The sequence below is a fragment of the Naegleria fowleri genome (genome assembly GCF_008403515.1).
Source record: "Naegleria fowleri strain ATCC 30894 chromosome Unknown tig9, whole genome shotgun sequence".
Lineage (NCBI taxonomy): Eukaryota > Heterolobosea > Eutetramitea > Acrasida > Naegleriidae > Naegleria > Naegleria fowleri.
The window spans coordinates 915,213-930,006 of NW_025407941.1; the positions used below are offsets into that span (position 1 = coordinate 915,213).

General features: G+C 36.4%; 7 protein-coding genes across 7 annotated transcripts in view; 3 read left to right on the forward strand and 4 right to left on the reverse strand.

Annotated features, from left to right (window-relative positions):
* Window positions 1-2,330, forward strand: part of FDP41_011618 (uncharacterized protein) — a gene marked incomplete at both ends in the record, with an annotated part of 3,713 nt that extends 1,383 nt beyond the window's left edge. The window contains 2 exons of the mRNA XM_044702046.1: window positions 12-1,164; window positions 1,241-2,330. Coding sequence (XP_044567401.1) covers window positions 12-1,164; window positions 1,241-2,330 — 2,243 coding nt within the window. The remainder of the gene's footprint in view (window positions 1-11; window positions 1,165-1,240) is intronic.
* A 442-nt stretch (window positions 2,331-2,772) lies between these two features.
* On the forward strand, window positions 2,773-3,324 carry FDP41_011619 (uncharacterized protein; the record flags this gene model as incomplete). The annotated part of the gene is made up of 1 exon (XM_044702047.1): window positions 2,773-3,324. One exon carries the CDS (start codon window positions 2,773-2,775, stop codon window positions 3,322-3,324), a length of 552 nt encoding a protein of 183 aa, XP_044567402.1.
* Window positions 3,325-3,859: 535 nt separating this feature from the next.
* FDP41_011620 (uncharacterized protein) lies at window positions 3,860-5,879 on the reverse strand (the record flags this gene model as incomplete). Its single annotated transcript, XM_044702049.1, has 2 exons — window positions 3,860-5,619; window positions 5,663-5,879. The coding sequence occupies 2 exons, from the start codon at window positions 5,877-5,879 to the stop codon at window positions 3,860-3,862; spliced, it is 1,977 nt and encodes a 658-aa protein (XP_044567403.1).
* A 1,036-nt stretch (window positions 5,880-6,915) lies between these two features.
* On the reverse strand, window positions 6,916-7,260 carry FDP41_011621 (uncharacterized protein; the record flags this gene model as incomplete). Its single annotated transcript, XM_044702050.1, has 1 exon — window positions 6,916-7,260. One exon carries the CDS (start codon window positions 7,258-7,260, stop codon window positions 6,916-6,918), a length of 345 nt encoding a protein of 114 aa, XP_044567404.1.
* A 649-nt stretch (window positions 7,261-7,909) lies between these two features.
* Window positions 7,910-11,203, reverse strand: FDP41_011622 (uncharacterized protein; the record flags this gene model as incomplete). Its single annotated transcript, XM_044702051.1, has 1 exon — window positions 7,910-11,203. One exon carries the CDS (start codon window positions 11,201-11,203, stop codon window positions 7,910-7,912), a length of 3,294 nt encoding a protein of 1,097 aa, XP_044567405.1.
* Window positions 11,204-11,622: 419 nt separating this feature from the next.
* On the reverse strand, window positions 11,623-13,563 carry FDP41_011623 (uncharacterized protein; the record flags this gene model as incomplete). Its single annotated transcript, XM_044702052.1, has 5 exons — window positions 11,623-11,684; window positions 11,806-12,153; window positions 12,269-12,765; window positions 12,906-13,263; window positions 13,383-13,563. The coding sequence occupies 5 exons, from the start codon at window positions 13,561-13,563 to the stop codon at window positions 11,623-11,625; spliced, it is 1,446 nt and encodes a 481-aa protein (XP_044567406.1).
* A 290-nt stretch (window positions 13,564-13,853) lies between these two features.
* On the forward strand, window positions 13,854-14,510 carry FDP41_011624 (uncharacterized protein; the record flags this gene model as incomplete). The annotated part of the gene is made up of 1 exon (XM_044702053.1): window positions 13,854-14,510. One exon carries the CDS (start codon window positions 13,854-13,856, stop codon window positions 14,508-14,510), a length of 657 nt encoding a protein of 218 aa, XP_044567407.1.
* Window positions 14,511-14,794: the final 284 nt, after the last annotated feature.

The window sequence follows — 14,794 nt, forward strand, 5'->3', positions numbered from 1 at the left end:
ATGCTATCCAGTGAATGACGATCACGTTGCATTGAAAGCTCCCACAAACAAACACTTGAAATTATGCAATCTCACCATCAAGACCGATCAAGTGAAAATTATTTTAATTGATTTTCATCAATCTCTTTTCTCTCTTTCATCATCGTTGGTGATGAATCAAGAACATTCTCTGATGGAAAATTTCCATATCAAACATCTCTATGATTTGTTGAAAAGAAAATTTGAAAATCAATCCAAAGGATTCACAAAATGGTTACTCGCAAGGAAGAAATGGTTGACCACATTTATTGACAGATATTCAATGAAAATCGAATTCGTAAACGATTACGAGTGTACGCTTAAATGGGCAAGAAGAAAACATAAAAATGTCCCTGAAAATGATTGGTTGGAGTTAATGATGGTGCAAATCATTGACATTAGAGAGTTATATGAAACTAATCAAGAACAATTTCATTCTGTTGAATTTTGGAAACCTTTTCAAGAAGAAGTTTGGTTTCTATTACGCTCGGGCCGATATGAAATCTTGGATTACATTCCGGTTGAGATTTTCATTCAATTCAAAGAATGGAAAGAAAAGTTGGCACATTTATTTCAAATAAGGTGTCGATTTGATTTTGTATTTGATCTTGATGACATTGACAAAGCAAAGAAAGCAATTAGTGAGAAGCGTTGTCAGATGTTTCAAATTTCAAAACGACTGAGAGACAATGAGGATTTTATGAAACATGCAACTAAATGCCAAGCTTATAATATTCAATATGCATCTGAACGATTGAAAAAAGATCGAAATTTCTGTTTGGATGTTGTTTCGTCGAATCCTGATTTGTTGTCGTTTATAAATTTTGTGGACAACGAATTCGCTCTCGAATTACTTCGAATTACTTTGTCAAAGACTATCATTGTTGATGGAAAAATTCAAGAGGAACAAATTCAAACTTGTGTTCCACAAGCATGTGATTGGTTGTCTCTATCGTTTTGGGAAACAAATATATCCATGGATGACAAGATGAAGATTTTTCAACTTTTATTTCTCAAAGATTCAAGAATTTCTTATCGCCATCACAAGGATCTAATGAAATCAGCACTTCAAATGCTTGTTGAATTGCCAGATGAGTATTATCAAGCACACCACAATCATCAGCACACTCTCAATGACCAAGGGAAGTTTGCACGTTCATTATTTGAAATTACGTAAAACCTATCTCGATAATGATCTAATTGTTGACCAAGTATTGACCAGAATTTACAAGGATTATGACTCAGCATGGAAGAACGATGAAAAATCTTTTTTGAAACGCCGAGATTTGGATCTCATTTTGAAATATGGACCAATGAATTTGAGAAAGGACAGAGATTTTGTATTGAAAGTTGTGAAAACAGACAAGTATAGAAATTCCATGTTGTGTGAAAGAGATAATATTAATTGGGAATACATTTACCCTGAACTTCAAAACGATCGAGAAATAGTTTTAGCTCTCATGACAAGAAATGGAAGCATCTTATTTAAGAAGGAGGAATGTGGAAATTATTTGGTCTCTGAAGAATTTCGAAATGACAGAGAAATAATTTTGACTGCGCTTACAAGCGATAGCTCTTGTTCATTTCATGACATTCCACAATGCTTTCATGAAGACAAACAGTTGATTTTGGGAATCTTAAATCGCTCCAGAATTTGCTATGTTGATATTGAAGATGTTCTTCTTTTAAATCTCGCACGCTGTTACGGCGATGACATTCATATTCGAGACGTTCTTCAAAGATTTTTTGAAAGAAAGGATGAAGAAGTGATTTTTGCTGCCCTTAAAAAGGATTACAAGTATTGGAAATATCTCTCTGATGACTTACAGAACGATCGAGAATTTTTATTGAATGCATTAAGACACAATGTTGATCCTAATATTGTGTTATGGTTTGCCTTAAAAAAATTGAAACAAGATACAACTTTTATGATGGACTTTGTCAAAGCTCATCCAAAGGGATTGGATTTAATCCTGGATTCATTTAATGATAATTTATGTTCTGAAATGGCAGTTGAAGGTGTGAAATTGTGGGGAGCCATTTCGGATAAGATTTTCAAAGTCTGTTTAAAACAAGATCCAACAACAGAGATTTCATTCGATGAAGCTTTGAAGTTTTTCAAAGATTTGAAACATCAGAGACTTGAATATGAATATTTTGGATGTCACATTCCTGAATCTTGGTTGATGAAAGAAAAAATCAAACTTCCTTACATGCAAAACTATAGGATTTATGAATTCGAAGAGTCACAAGCACTGTATGACGATTGGAAACGATATTTAGGCCAATATGCATTACATGATTTGGATTGAACGGATGATTAACTTAATTCAGTTTTAGCAAGTTTGTGAGGAAACAGAACTCGCAACTCATCACTTTCATGTCCTAACATCACCAAAAGATGATGTGAATCATTTCAGTAATCACATAACTCCTTTGCTTAAAGAATCGTATTCCCACTTTCTTATTCTTCAGGAAATGTTCTTGTGGTAAGGAGGAACATTATGTAGTTCCAACGTTGTCGAATCTTTTCCGCAGGGATTTTATTGAGCTAATCGACAATTAATTTTGTGAATGGATTGATCAAAGTATTTCTTCTAAATAATTTTGTTGCGTTTCAGATTTCAAAACCTTCTTTGTTGCGTTTTCAACAATTCTGGTGACAACCCGAAACCTCGCAAGGTTATTCAGACCATGTCATAGTGTTGATCATCAGCTTTATTTCCATTTTCATTTAATTTCAACATAAAAAAAATGCTGAATCACGACACGCATCATCATCATTCCGTGTTGATGATTTTACTATTCACCACATGTTGGCTGATCTCGACCGTTTCGGCTCATTCTGCAACTCCCTTATTAAAACTACAATATGAAATTCACCCTGAACGAGATCAACAATCTTTGAATAAGTATTCATTGGTTATGGTGGAAACAAACACCACCAATATCACTCACCCTTCATCATCAACTCCGAATCCCTATTTACAATATGTTTCCATCATTCCCATCGCGTTGATGGGCGTGATTGGTTTTTTAATATGTTCCCTTTCTCTATTATCGGTCATTGTTTATTGTGCTAAAGAATATCGGAAGAGAAATCTCCAAGCGGATTCCAATATCAATTCCATATACGATCAGCATCATCATCGCTCTTCAAATTTTACATCTTTGAGTAAAAACCTCGTCAATACAGATCATGCTGCGACTGAGGATGAGGAAAATAGAATTGATTCTGAACCTTACACGAGAAGACCTCAACGATTGAATAGGGATTATGACAGCGATGAAGAACAGACACGGTAATTCAATGATGCAAATTTGATCATGGTTCAAAAACAAAGTGCCGAAGAAATAGAGATCTGTGGCTCAGTGCGTGGATGCTTCTAATCAGAAGCGAGCATCAAGAATCTAAATTTTCGTAATCAAAACTCAACTTTATGAAATCTTTCACAAAGACATCTGACCATGACATATGAAGTACAAGTTCCAGAGCTTTGGAACGACGGATAAACTTTAGTTGGTATTCTAGTTGAAAAACCAATAACGTGATTCAAAATGAACATCGCAGATTTAAAGAATTTCTCAATTCTGAAGATATTACAGTTCATTCCCCTTATTTGAAAGTTTAAGACACGTGTTAAGGCATTGAGCATGAGCTTGCCATTGTCAATTATTTGTTTCCAGTGCTGATCTGAAATAGTAGAATGATGTACATTCGACGAATCTGTGCGTTCCATAGCTTAATACAATGGTTGAAAAAGAATAACTTGGTGAATGAAACTTTGGCAGAATCACAACATCACACGTTTTGGGAAGATTGAGACTCTCACTTTCTTTATTATTGAGTGACACAATTCGATTGTTGTGACTGTGCAATTTGTTTACAGATCGACAGTAACACCCGTAATCGTTCCTTCGTATTGGTAATGGCGAGTAAATCCAACTTGAGTTGAGTCGTGAGAGGTAGCATGGCACTCACCCAAAAACTCAACTTTTCTGGCTCGTTCTCTTTTGGGAATGGACCAACTTTTTGAATGATGGTTTGTTTGGTCTCTGGTCCGACATCTTGCAGGAATATTTCTACAATTTGATACAGTTGTTCATTGAGTTGCTGTAAGGTCATTTTCTCTGCCGTGTGCCAAACGTTATCAAAGCCAGTCGAGGAAGTTGTGGTGGAAGTGGTTCTAGGGTTGCCGGAAGATGAAGATGAGGGTTGTTGTGATGGAGATGTGACCGAGTCCTCTGCTGTGTTGTGACTCATTCTCACGGAGGAAACAAGAGTGTCACGAACGACAGAATTTCTATTATTATTTCCTCCAATCCCACCCTCCATGACATTAATTTCAGTTTCTGTCTTGTCCTTCAATAGTTGAACTTTGGCACAAATATACCCATCTGTGTCCCACTTCTCTAAAATTTTAAATCGATCTGTTCCTACTGTCTCAATAATACTACGACCATCAGGTAACAATTTAAAGCTTGTAATTTTTGCAATGCAACCATATTTGGCAATGTCACCATTACGGTTCGGGCCACAGCACACCAATCCAAAACATTTGCTTCCGCTCATGCATCGTCGCATCATTAAGCGATATCGAGGTTCAAAGATGTGTAACGGCAGTAAGGTGTGAGGATACAGTACAAAGTCCAATACAAAAATAGGAATGTGATTAATGTTGAGCTGTTGTGAACCATTTTCTTCTTCCATTTCCTTCTTTCGTTGTTCGTACTGTTGTTTACAATATTTCTGACATAATTCATTAATAACAACTGTCACTGGATAGTCATAGGGCACAACATGAATGGTTTGTCGGCAGAGTGGGCACTTGTCACTATAATCATGAACTCTACAAATACAGCTTCGATCGAACGTGTGGCCACAACTCAGCGTCACAGGTTCATAGAAAACTCGATAACAAAGTGGGCATTCCAACTCTTCGACATCTTCGTCAAAATCATAGAGTGTGTTTGTTCGTTTTCGAGTAAAACTTGTTTCTCGCAGATTTGATTCATCTGTCAAAATGATAGTTTCTAACCCATCACCACCTCGTTTCAACTTTTCCATGTTTTCCTGCTCCTCTCGAAATCTCTTCTCTTGTAATTGCTTTTCCAATACTGCAACATAATGATTTGCTATTTGATTTTGGGGATCAATATTGAAAATTATTTTCAAATCTCTCTCTGCTTCCTGTTCGAGTTGCATTGGGAGTAACATTTGAACTTTTTTGAGCAGAATTTCTACGAGTTGTGTCTTGACAGCACCAATTGTCATGCTTAATTGGTTCAGTCGATGAAAGTCAATCTCTTGTGATTCACCATCTTCATTGTACATGACATTACTATTTCTATCAAAATAAGGATATTGATGTCTTAATTGTTCATATTGTTGATGTAAACTCTCTTGTTGACTCGTTAAATCTTGTAAATGATTTTGTAAATTTTTTGCCTTATTTGCAAGTAAGGAAAGTGCTTCGTGAGGTCGTCGTTCTCTCACATACTGGTCAACCCTTTGCATGAATTGATTCTTTTCATCGGGAGTCATGACAAAAAAGAACATTTCATTGTTGGATGCAATGGCTTCTTGTTCTTTTGCATTGTCTTGAGTATTTGAAAAAAATTGGGAATTTTGGTGAGTATTTACAGGGGAGAGGCAACTCTCCTCCGAGACAATTGTTGAATGAGAGTTGTGCCAGTTGGAGTGAGGTATTAGGGTTGTTGTTGTTGGTGGTGGTGGTGGATGGATCATCCGAGATACCCGATGTGGAATTGACAGTTGGCATTCTTGATGAGTGATGATGATGAAGATGGTGGCTACTATTGGAATCGGAGCTAGTGTTATTATTACTATTATTCAACATGATGATGGTAATGCTTGTTATTGTGCTCCTCAATATTTCAAATGATGATAATTTCAATGACTGTTCTTTCTTGCAAAATTATTCTTCCAATTTAATCAGAGATCGAGAGGACATCAATCCTCTACCACTAGTTGAAGAAAGATTTTGATCTCGGTATGCAACAAGAGTAGTTCGGATGATGATGGTTATAGTCCTCGTCGTCAAATAATGATATTAGACAAGGAATCACAACAACACTCCAATGATGGTGATCGGAACCAAAAAAGAAAAAAGGCTCTTAGGGTTGTTGTTGTTGTTGCTGTTTTGAATGTTTGGATTTTGTTTTTAAAGAGGATCCATTGAATGGAACCACTCGAGGCTAACGGGTTGAAGTTGAGGGTTGCGGTTGTTGTTGGATTATTCAACTCGGCAACGAGCGATGGACCACTGATGTGCGCACAAGAGGACAAACTTTTCTTCTTTTGATCTCTCTCCAAAGTGGTGAATCTAAGAGGTTCAAGTATATGAGTATGGACGAGGTTCAAGTATAGAGCGAGTGTCTAATATATTGACAAAAACAGCAAGGTGGTGGATCTGCCGAGTATGGGAGTGGTTATACAGGTACCTGGAATGTGTATAACCATAACTCTCTGTTGAACGCATTGTACTACGCAGTATGATGCGCCTGATGGGAACAAGTGGTTCATTGGACAAGGTTGGAAATTGGTTGATGATGGAGGACTTTATAGAGAGGTGAAAGATTTTGATTGAGCGGGGATGAAGGAACAATTTGTTATGATTGAATGGTGCATGCATCAGCATGATTGAAAGAATCAAATTTGTGGTATGGTTTGGAACTTGTGATTTGGATCTGTGATCCAATCGGAGACATCCAAATAAGGAAAATATTTGCGCTACGTTTAAAAAGGTTTCGTATGAACAAACCTCAATTACAGGAATAATTATTACTTCAGAGTTATATGGGCACTTTCATCTATTTGGAACATCAGTCAACATCACCAACCACTCTCCACACTCGTTCCTCCATCCACAAGTTTTAACACATCCCTCCACCATAACCACCTTTTTCTCGTCTATATGCAATACATTGCTCCTTACAAATTAGAGATTTGAATTCACCCATAGTTTCAATGAATTGAACACTCTTGTTACATTTCTCGCAATGCACAATGTCAGCATTTCTAAAATCTGGAAATAAATATTGGACAACAGGACATTCATACACAAGAGCACAATTTTCAATAAAAGGTGTCTGATAAGTAGTAAATTCTTCGATATCAAGGTTGACATGTTCGTTCTGATCATAATAATAAAACCTTGGTTGAAAGCTAATTAAACTCAAACGCCTTCCATCATACTTTCGATGTCGTGAGAGTCGCATTCGAATATTCAATATGCATCTGAACGATTGAAAAAAGATCGAAATTTCTGTTTGGATGTCGTTATGTCTACTCCTAACTCGTTGTCATATCTGAACTTCGAATTACTTTGTCAAACCCAAATCTCGAAAATGATCCAATCTCTGACAAGGAAAAAATTAAAAGCATTCCTTGTATGAGCATTTGGAATTATGAATTCTATCAAGAATTTTATGATAGATGGAAAGGATATTTGGGCCAATATGCATTACATGATTTGGATTGAACGGATGATTAACTTCAAAGTATTCGACAAACATTAAAACCTTAATTCAGAGAAAACGCATTCGTTTTAGCAAGTTTATTTCAATCATCCACTATATTCGCATCCCAATTATTTGAACAGTGGAAAGAAAAACTTTGAACATCATTCGCACTCCTCTTTCTTCATGAATCTTCTTCAAAATGTTCTTGTTGTAAGGAAGAATCTTTTCCGCATGGATTTTATTGAGCTAATCAACATATTCAGACCATGTTATCGTGACGATGATCATCGGCTTTATTTCAATTATTTTCAACATAAAACATATTGAAGCACATGTTCACCGCAGCTATCAATTGATATAAAACTAGCAAATAGATCGAACAAGTCAAACTCCGCGGAATTAAGATCTACTTCACATAAATGAGATAGGTATCGACAGCATTGACTTGACTCATATTGGAGGCAAAACTTAAATATTGACCTTTAGCGTATAAAGTTCCCATATTTTCATAGGTTTTGCTGAATAAATTTCCGTCATTTCCAGTGGGAATAATGAAACGATCTTCATTCACAGAGTTGAAGGAAATAATTTCTCTGAACACTGGAGCTTCAATGGTTTCATAATTTTCGTTCATATTATTCAAAAGAATGGTTTCTGTTCCTCCGTCTGTAGAAAGTGAAATTTTTGAAAGACATCCCAGAATTGGAGTGTCTTTGCCAGAGATGTGATAAATTGGAGTGGTGTGAATATCTCCCCATTCTGGAATTTTTCCATATTGTTGGTAAAATAAATCAACAACATGGATATATGTGGCAGCTCCGTATTCTGTGCAAGACTTGAAATTCTTTGAAAGACAAGCAATATCATTGTTTCTTAACATGGCATCCTTATAAAAGTAGAAGAGAGCCATTTTCTTAGTTTCAGAGTTGTCACCAAATTCTTTTGAAACAAGAGTACTCAAGTATCTCAAAAAGCCTTCAAATAGAGAGGCCTCAGTGGATGTACGTTTCACATAGCCATCCCAAACTAATAGAGTTTGAAGATGTTGTGAGTATTTACGAGTTGAAGCGTACGAACTAGTGGAAGCAAATTTTGCAACGTCACTTGTCATATTCACAAACATGAATCTATACTCCCGATACAGAATGCTGTAGGTATCTAATTGGATGTCCACCATATTCTGTAATGTAATCTTGGCTCCATTTGTTTTAGCATTCTTCATTAATTCATCCATTAATTCTTGAATTCGTTCTTGTCGGTAATAGAAAAAGTAATTCGCACTCACTAAAATTGGATAACCAGGAGGAACGACTCTGTTATTTGCAGAGCTCACATAACCCTTTGCAGGATTAAATAATTCAGGATTTTGGTTTGTTGGCAAATAGCCTGAATAGTCCCATGCCTTGGTATCTCCTCGAACAATATATCTACCAGTGTGACCTTCTCTTCTTATTGGAATTAATCCAGATAATTTATAACCAATATTTCCATACACATCCAAATAAGCAAAATTGAAAACAATGGAGGTCATTCCATTGACATTTGTTTTAAATTCATCCCAGTTCTTACTAAACATCAAGTGGATCAAATAATTAAATGATTTGTCATTGTCTTGTTGTGCAACCCATCGATAGGCAGGAAGTTCAGTTTCACTCGATCCAACCACAGTTCCAAATATGGATTCTCGAATTTTAATCGTCACAGGTGCAGAATCTGAGGATTTGATAGTTTCAGTGAATGTTTTGAATGGAAGTGAAACACCATCAACCACATAATAATCCTCCTTTGAAGAATCAGCTTTTAACATGTAAATATCTTGAACATCTGTATAGCCAAGAGTAATTCCCCAAGCAATATACTCATTTCGCCCTAAAACAATTCCTGGTACTCCAGGAAAAGCAGCTCCACGCAACTCTTTTGGTTGTTGCAAATTACTACTTGAAAAGGTTCTCACATAATTCATGCAAACAAGATAGAACTGATCAGGAGTTTGTACAAAGAGATGAGGATCATTGGCAAGATATCCACTCGTGCTGTCTGTGAAATTTTTGTGAACTGCCCAATTATTGGATCCAATGGCTCTCTTTGTTCTTCTCAAAAGGTCATTCAAAGTTTTGAACATGAATAAATAATTATTTGGATCACTATTACTACTACTACTACTGGTATGATCTTTTTCATCATCTTCAAATGAATCAAAATTACTTGACGGTGCAAAATGAATACTTTTCAGAATGTTCCTTCTTCTATTTCTTCTTTGTCGTCTATTGAGAGTACTACCTTTTGGAATAAAAGCACCGGTATTATTTCGAGTGAGTTTCCATTCTAATTGTAAATCTTGTTCAAGAGTGGTGTTCAATCCTAAATCCTCTTTCGTTAACACAGTAGCAGCATTGAATGGAATTGGAGGATCTAAAACTTCCATTCTCGCAAGTGTTACATTATTTTTTGACATGGCAGAGTATCTCAATTCTTCATCGTGCCAATTTGCAGACATGAATGATTCCATATATTTCACAACAGTGAGAGTATCATAGGGTGTCCAAGGTTCCAATGTATATCCCAATAAAGTCACTTCCAATGGCATTGCATTTCCACTTTGTAAGTAAGCATTCACACCATCAGAATATGCCCGTAGAGTCTTATTGGCTTTTTCATCTAAATATTGCAACTCTTTTTTTGCCATTCTACCATATCCAATGTAACGAGCAAGTTTATCATCCTCTAAGGTTGAGCTTCCAGCCAACTCTGACAATCGTCCTTGAGCTGCTCTTCGAACAAGATCCATCTCAAATAATCGATCTTGTGCCGATGCATATCCTTGACCAAAAATCATGTCATTCTCAGTTTCTCCTGTCACATGCATTAATCCATTTTCATCTCTTTTAATTTCAATTCGTGAATTTGGAGTCAAATACGATGGAATGCTTTTCAATGCACTCGTATCCAAAATCACCATATCCGACAAATTAATGGAACCACTCTTTCTGACCATTGAACCATCCACAATTACCATAAATGCAACATAAATTGCAAAGAATACTAAAAACAACAACACACTCACAACAATCAGAGTGCACAAAATCAATGATTCTGCAATTCGACTTCCCAAACTCGAACAAGGACAAGCATGAATTTTTTGTAATTTGGTTTTAGCCAAATATAAAAGAGGATCTTCATTGCTTGTTGCACTTTTAGAAGAGATGCAAATGGTAAATAACTTTCTGCTCACAATCAAATAAGCAATGAGAGCTGTCAAAGCTCCGACAGCACCAATACTTAGAGAAATGAAAATGGCATAAAGAGCATTTTGACATTTGGCACATTGGGATGGATAAAGACCATAGACGCTGAAAGACATTCCAAGTGTTGCCAAAATCAATATAAAAGCTCCCAAAATGATTCCAAGGATGATGATCAATGTCGCAAAAGACTTGCCCCAGTGAGTGTTATTGTTGTTGGATGCATCGTCATTAGGAGCAGTATCATCACTGTGTCCTTGTCGTGAGGGTGATTGTTGTGGCGTTGTGGTTAAAGTTGATGATGAAGCTTCAAGAGGAGGCATTTGTTGATTCGGGGCTGATCCTTGTGCTTGTTGTTGGGATATGTTAGAAATCCCTCCTCCTAAAGTTGTTGGAGAAGAATGAGTGGGTATTTTGACCGAGGTTGGAGTAGGTGTTTTTGATGAGGAGGAGGACATGACTCGGGAACACCACTTTTATGTCTATTTATTTTTTTTGAATGCACTTCCTTCCTTATTGAGCCTTCATCTAAAGAGGCAAAACAAAGTGAATAGAAATAATGTGAAAATTGACAAGTTTGCTGTGGCCTCCTTATAATATTTATCAGATCATCTATGGATTAGATGATTGATAAAAGCCTTAGTAGTTGATTCATGTGACAACAGTAGCAATAATGCATTTTTAAGGCAAGCAAGATCTATGTCACAAAAGAACAAAGATCATAAAAAGACAAAGAGTTCAACAAGGAAAGTAGTGCAATATAGCGAAACAAAATCGGAAGTATATTCTTTTGTATTTGATTCATCATTTAGAAGATGGTCCTGTGGCGACGTTTAAGACACAGCTATAATAAGCAATTTTTCAAAAATGAAGCAGTTTAAAAGTATCCAAAACGCTGCTTTGCTTCATGAGTTAATCTGTCTCTGTGCATGGGGTGCGCTGTTTGTTATTTTAATGTTGTCAATGATCGTCGAATTTATGCAAGGTTGACAATATTGCGGTAGATTTTGTGAGAACAATTATATCGTCAATAACAAATTCTTCGTTTTAAAATACTTACCAATTGAAATCAAAGCCTTTGCTCTCTCTCGAACATTCTTTCCATACAATTCAGCAACACCATATTCAGTGCAAACATAATGAACGTGCGCCCTTGTAGTCACAACACCTGCACCTTGTTTGAGAGTGTTCACAATTTTAGATTCTCCAGTAGAAGTCACTGAAGGAATAGCAATGATTGGCTTGCCGCCCTTAGATTTTGCAGAGCCAACCATAAAATCCATTTGTCCTCCAACTCCACTGTACATTCGTGTACCAATAGAATCAGCACAGACTTGACCAGATAAATCAATTTCAATAGCACTATTCACTGCAATCATGTTCTTATTTTGCTTGATATTGGAAATGTCTGAATGTGTCGTTTCATTGGTAAATTAACAATGCACATTTTTAAAGATAATTTAGGTGTTTGAAAAACAAGTTAAGCAATCGTGACATGAGTTTTGAAATCATGCACCACCTACCGTTCACATAATCAGCTCCTCTGAAAATGACTTGTGGATTGTCATTTACAAAATCATAGATATTCTTAGTACCCATCACAAATGTACACAAAATTTCATGTTGATGTAGTCCCTTGTATTTGTTCGTGATCACACCCTTTTTGAAAAGCTCCAAAATTCCATCCGACATTAATTCTGTATGAATTCCAATATCTTTGTGATTAGTGAGGGCAGCACACACTGCGTTTGGTAAACTACCAACGCCTAATTGAAGACAAGCTCGATCCGGAATGAGAGAAGCCACATGTTCTCCAATTTTTCTATCAGTCTCTTCCAAATTATTAATGTCACATGGTATTTCCGAAAGTGGTTCATCATGATAAACAAAAGCATTAATTTGAGAAATGTGAATGAAACCATCGCCGTGTGTTCTTGGAACGTTTCTATTCACCTGAGCAATGACGAATTTGGCTGACTCAACCGCGGCCAATGAAATATCCACTGAAACACCAAGTGAGCTGTACCATTTCCCAATGAATATCAGTTGAATTGATTCAGGTACGAGGTTTAAATTCAATAAATGCATTGACATTAGAAGACAAATGAAAATTTTGATTCACATTAAATTTTGATAAGACACTCATAAAACCTCACTTACCAATAACCATGAGCATCAGGAGGAGAGACTTGAATCAACGCCACATCAATTGGAAATTTACAACTTTTGAAAAGAAGTGGAGCTTCACTCAAGAAAATTGGAAGATAATCCACCAAAGGTTCTTGGTCTTCCTTGTTATCCTTCATGGCTGCTCTCTCATTGGCTCCATGAAACATGGCATTGGTATGAAAATAGTCTCTATTCTTTGGAGAAAGATGAGGCGATTGTTGACCTGGATAGTAATTGATATGAAGGCCCACAAATTCAACCTTTTCTTTGTGCCCCTCTCCGAAGACTAATTCCTTATTTTCCACAAGGGACTCCAAATTTGACAATAAATACTTTGGAACGTTACATCCTAGAGTAGGTTGTAGTTTCGGAACAATGTGTTGTTTGTGGTGTTTGCCATCGTCGAGTAATCAATCAAAGTCTTTGTTCAGCCAACATACAACATCACAAAACAACAATTATACATACCAGTTTGAAGGAATACCCGATTTCCTCCTTTAATAAACTGTGTAAGAGCCTCTTTGGCACTCATCACTCGAGCATTAAAAGGTCCGTTCACACTTCCATAGCTTGCCTTTTGATGTTGCTGATGGTGTTGAAATAATGAGCTACTGGTTGAGGAGCAGTGTTTTTGGACGAGGGATGGCATCAAAATCTTCATTGCACCGCATTTCATGGTATTCGCAAGTACCGGAGCGAGCGAAAGAAATTGGTTCGACTTGTGTGGCATTGTTTTGACTATGAGAATTTTTTTGTGGTGACGTTTCAAAATATCCATAAAAGAACATGATTCAAACTATCCATTTGGAGAAAATATAATTCTTATCCATTTCCCAACAGAATGCCTTTGCTTTTGTCTGATTGTTGAGGTGGAGGATCGAAACACAACAGTAATGAACTTGCTCTTCCATCTCTAATGCTATTTTTAAAAACAAAAAAATGAAAACAATTCCTCCCGAATGGGAACTTGTTCATCAACAAGCATCGGAATTTATTGAGAGCAACAGAGGTTCTCTGTTGAGCTCTCCTTCCACTCTGCAAATTATTAATAGTATTTGTAGTAATATTATATCTCATCCGAATGAAGAAAAGTTCAGAAAAATCAAACTTGCAAATCCGAAATTTAATGAGTTTGTAATGAATGTACAGGGAGCAATTAATTTATTGTTTTTATGTGGGTTTGAAATTGATGATCAGAATGAAAATCTCATCATCAAGTCAGGAAATTTGAATATTCATGACTTGCAAGCTCTTGTTCATGTGATTCAAGACTACATCACGAAACCATCACCAACATCATCATCAACAGCAACTACATCTACAACAACCAAAACAAACGCCTTCCCTTCTCAATCAATGTCTTCTTCATGCCGTAACACTGATGCAGAGATGGAAGAAAGACGAAGAAAATTGTTAGAAGAAAAGAAGAAAATACAAGCCGAAAAGGAAAAAATCAAACAACAATTGAATGCTGATAAAGAAGAAAGAAAGTATTTACCATCAGGTGTTAGTTCAAAGAAAACAAAAAAACCAGAATCTAACTCAAAGAAAACCTTTAAAGATATTGGTGTTGATTTGAGTAGACAAGGCGGGTGATGTTAAAGGGGTGAAGTTGCTAGCCCCGTAAGCAAAGTGTGTCACCTGAAAAGACGATTTTCCATATGCTGTTGTGTTGTAACATAATGTAATACCTGTATGTGAGCAAAGAAAAATCGAGGTTGGAAGAATAATTGAGGATGACGTATGTTTGGAGTTAAAATCTCTCAATCTTGTGGCTAAGAACACTCTTGGCATCACAAGAAACTCCTCACATGACCGAGGTCAATATGTCTTCATCTCTATTGTCACAAAATATTGACAGCAATATTTGGATCTGAATC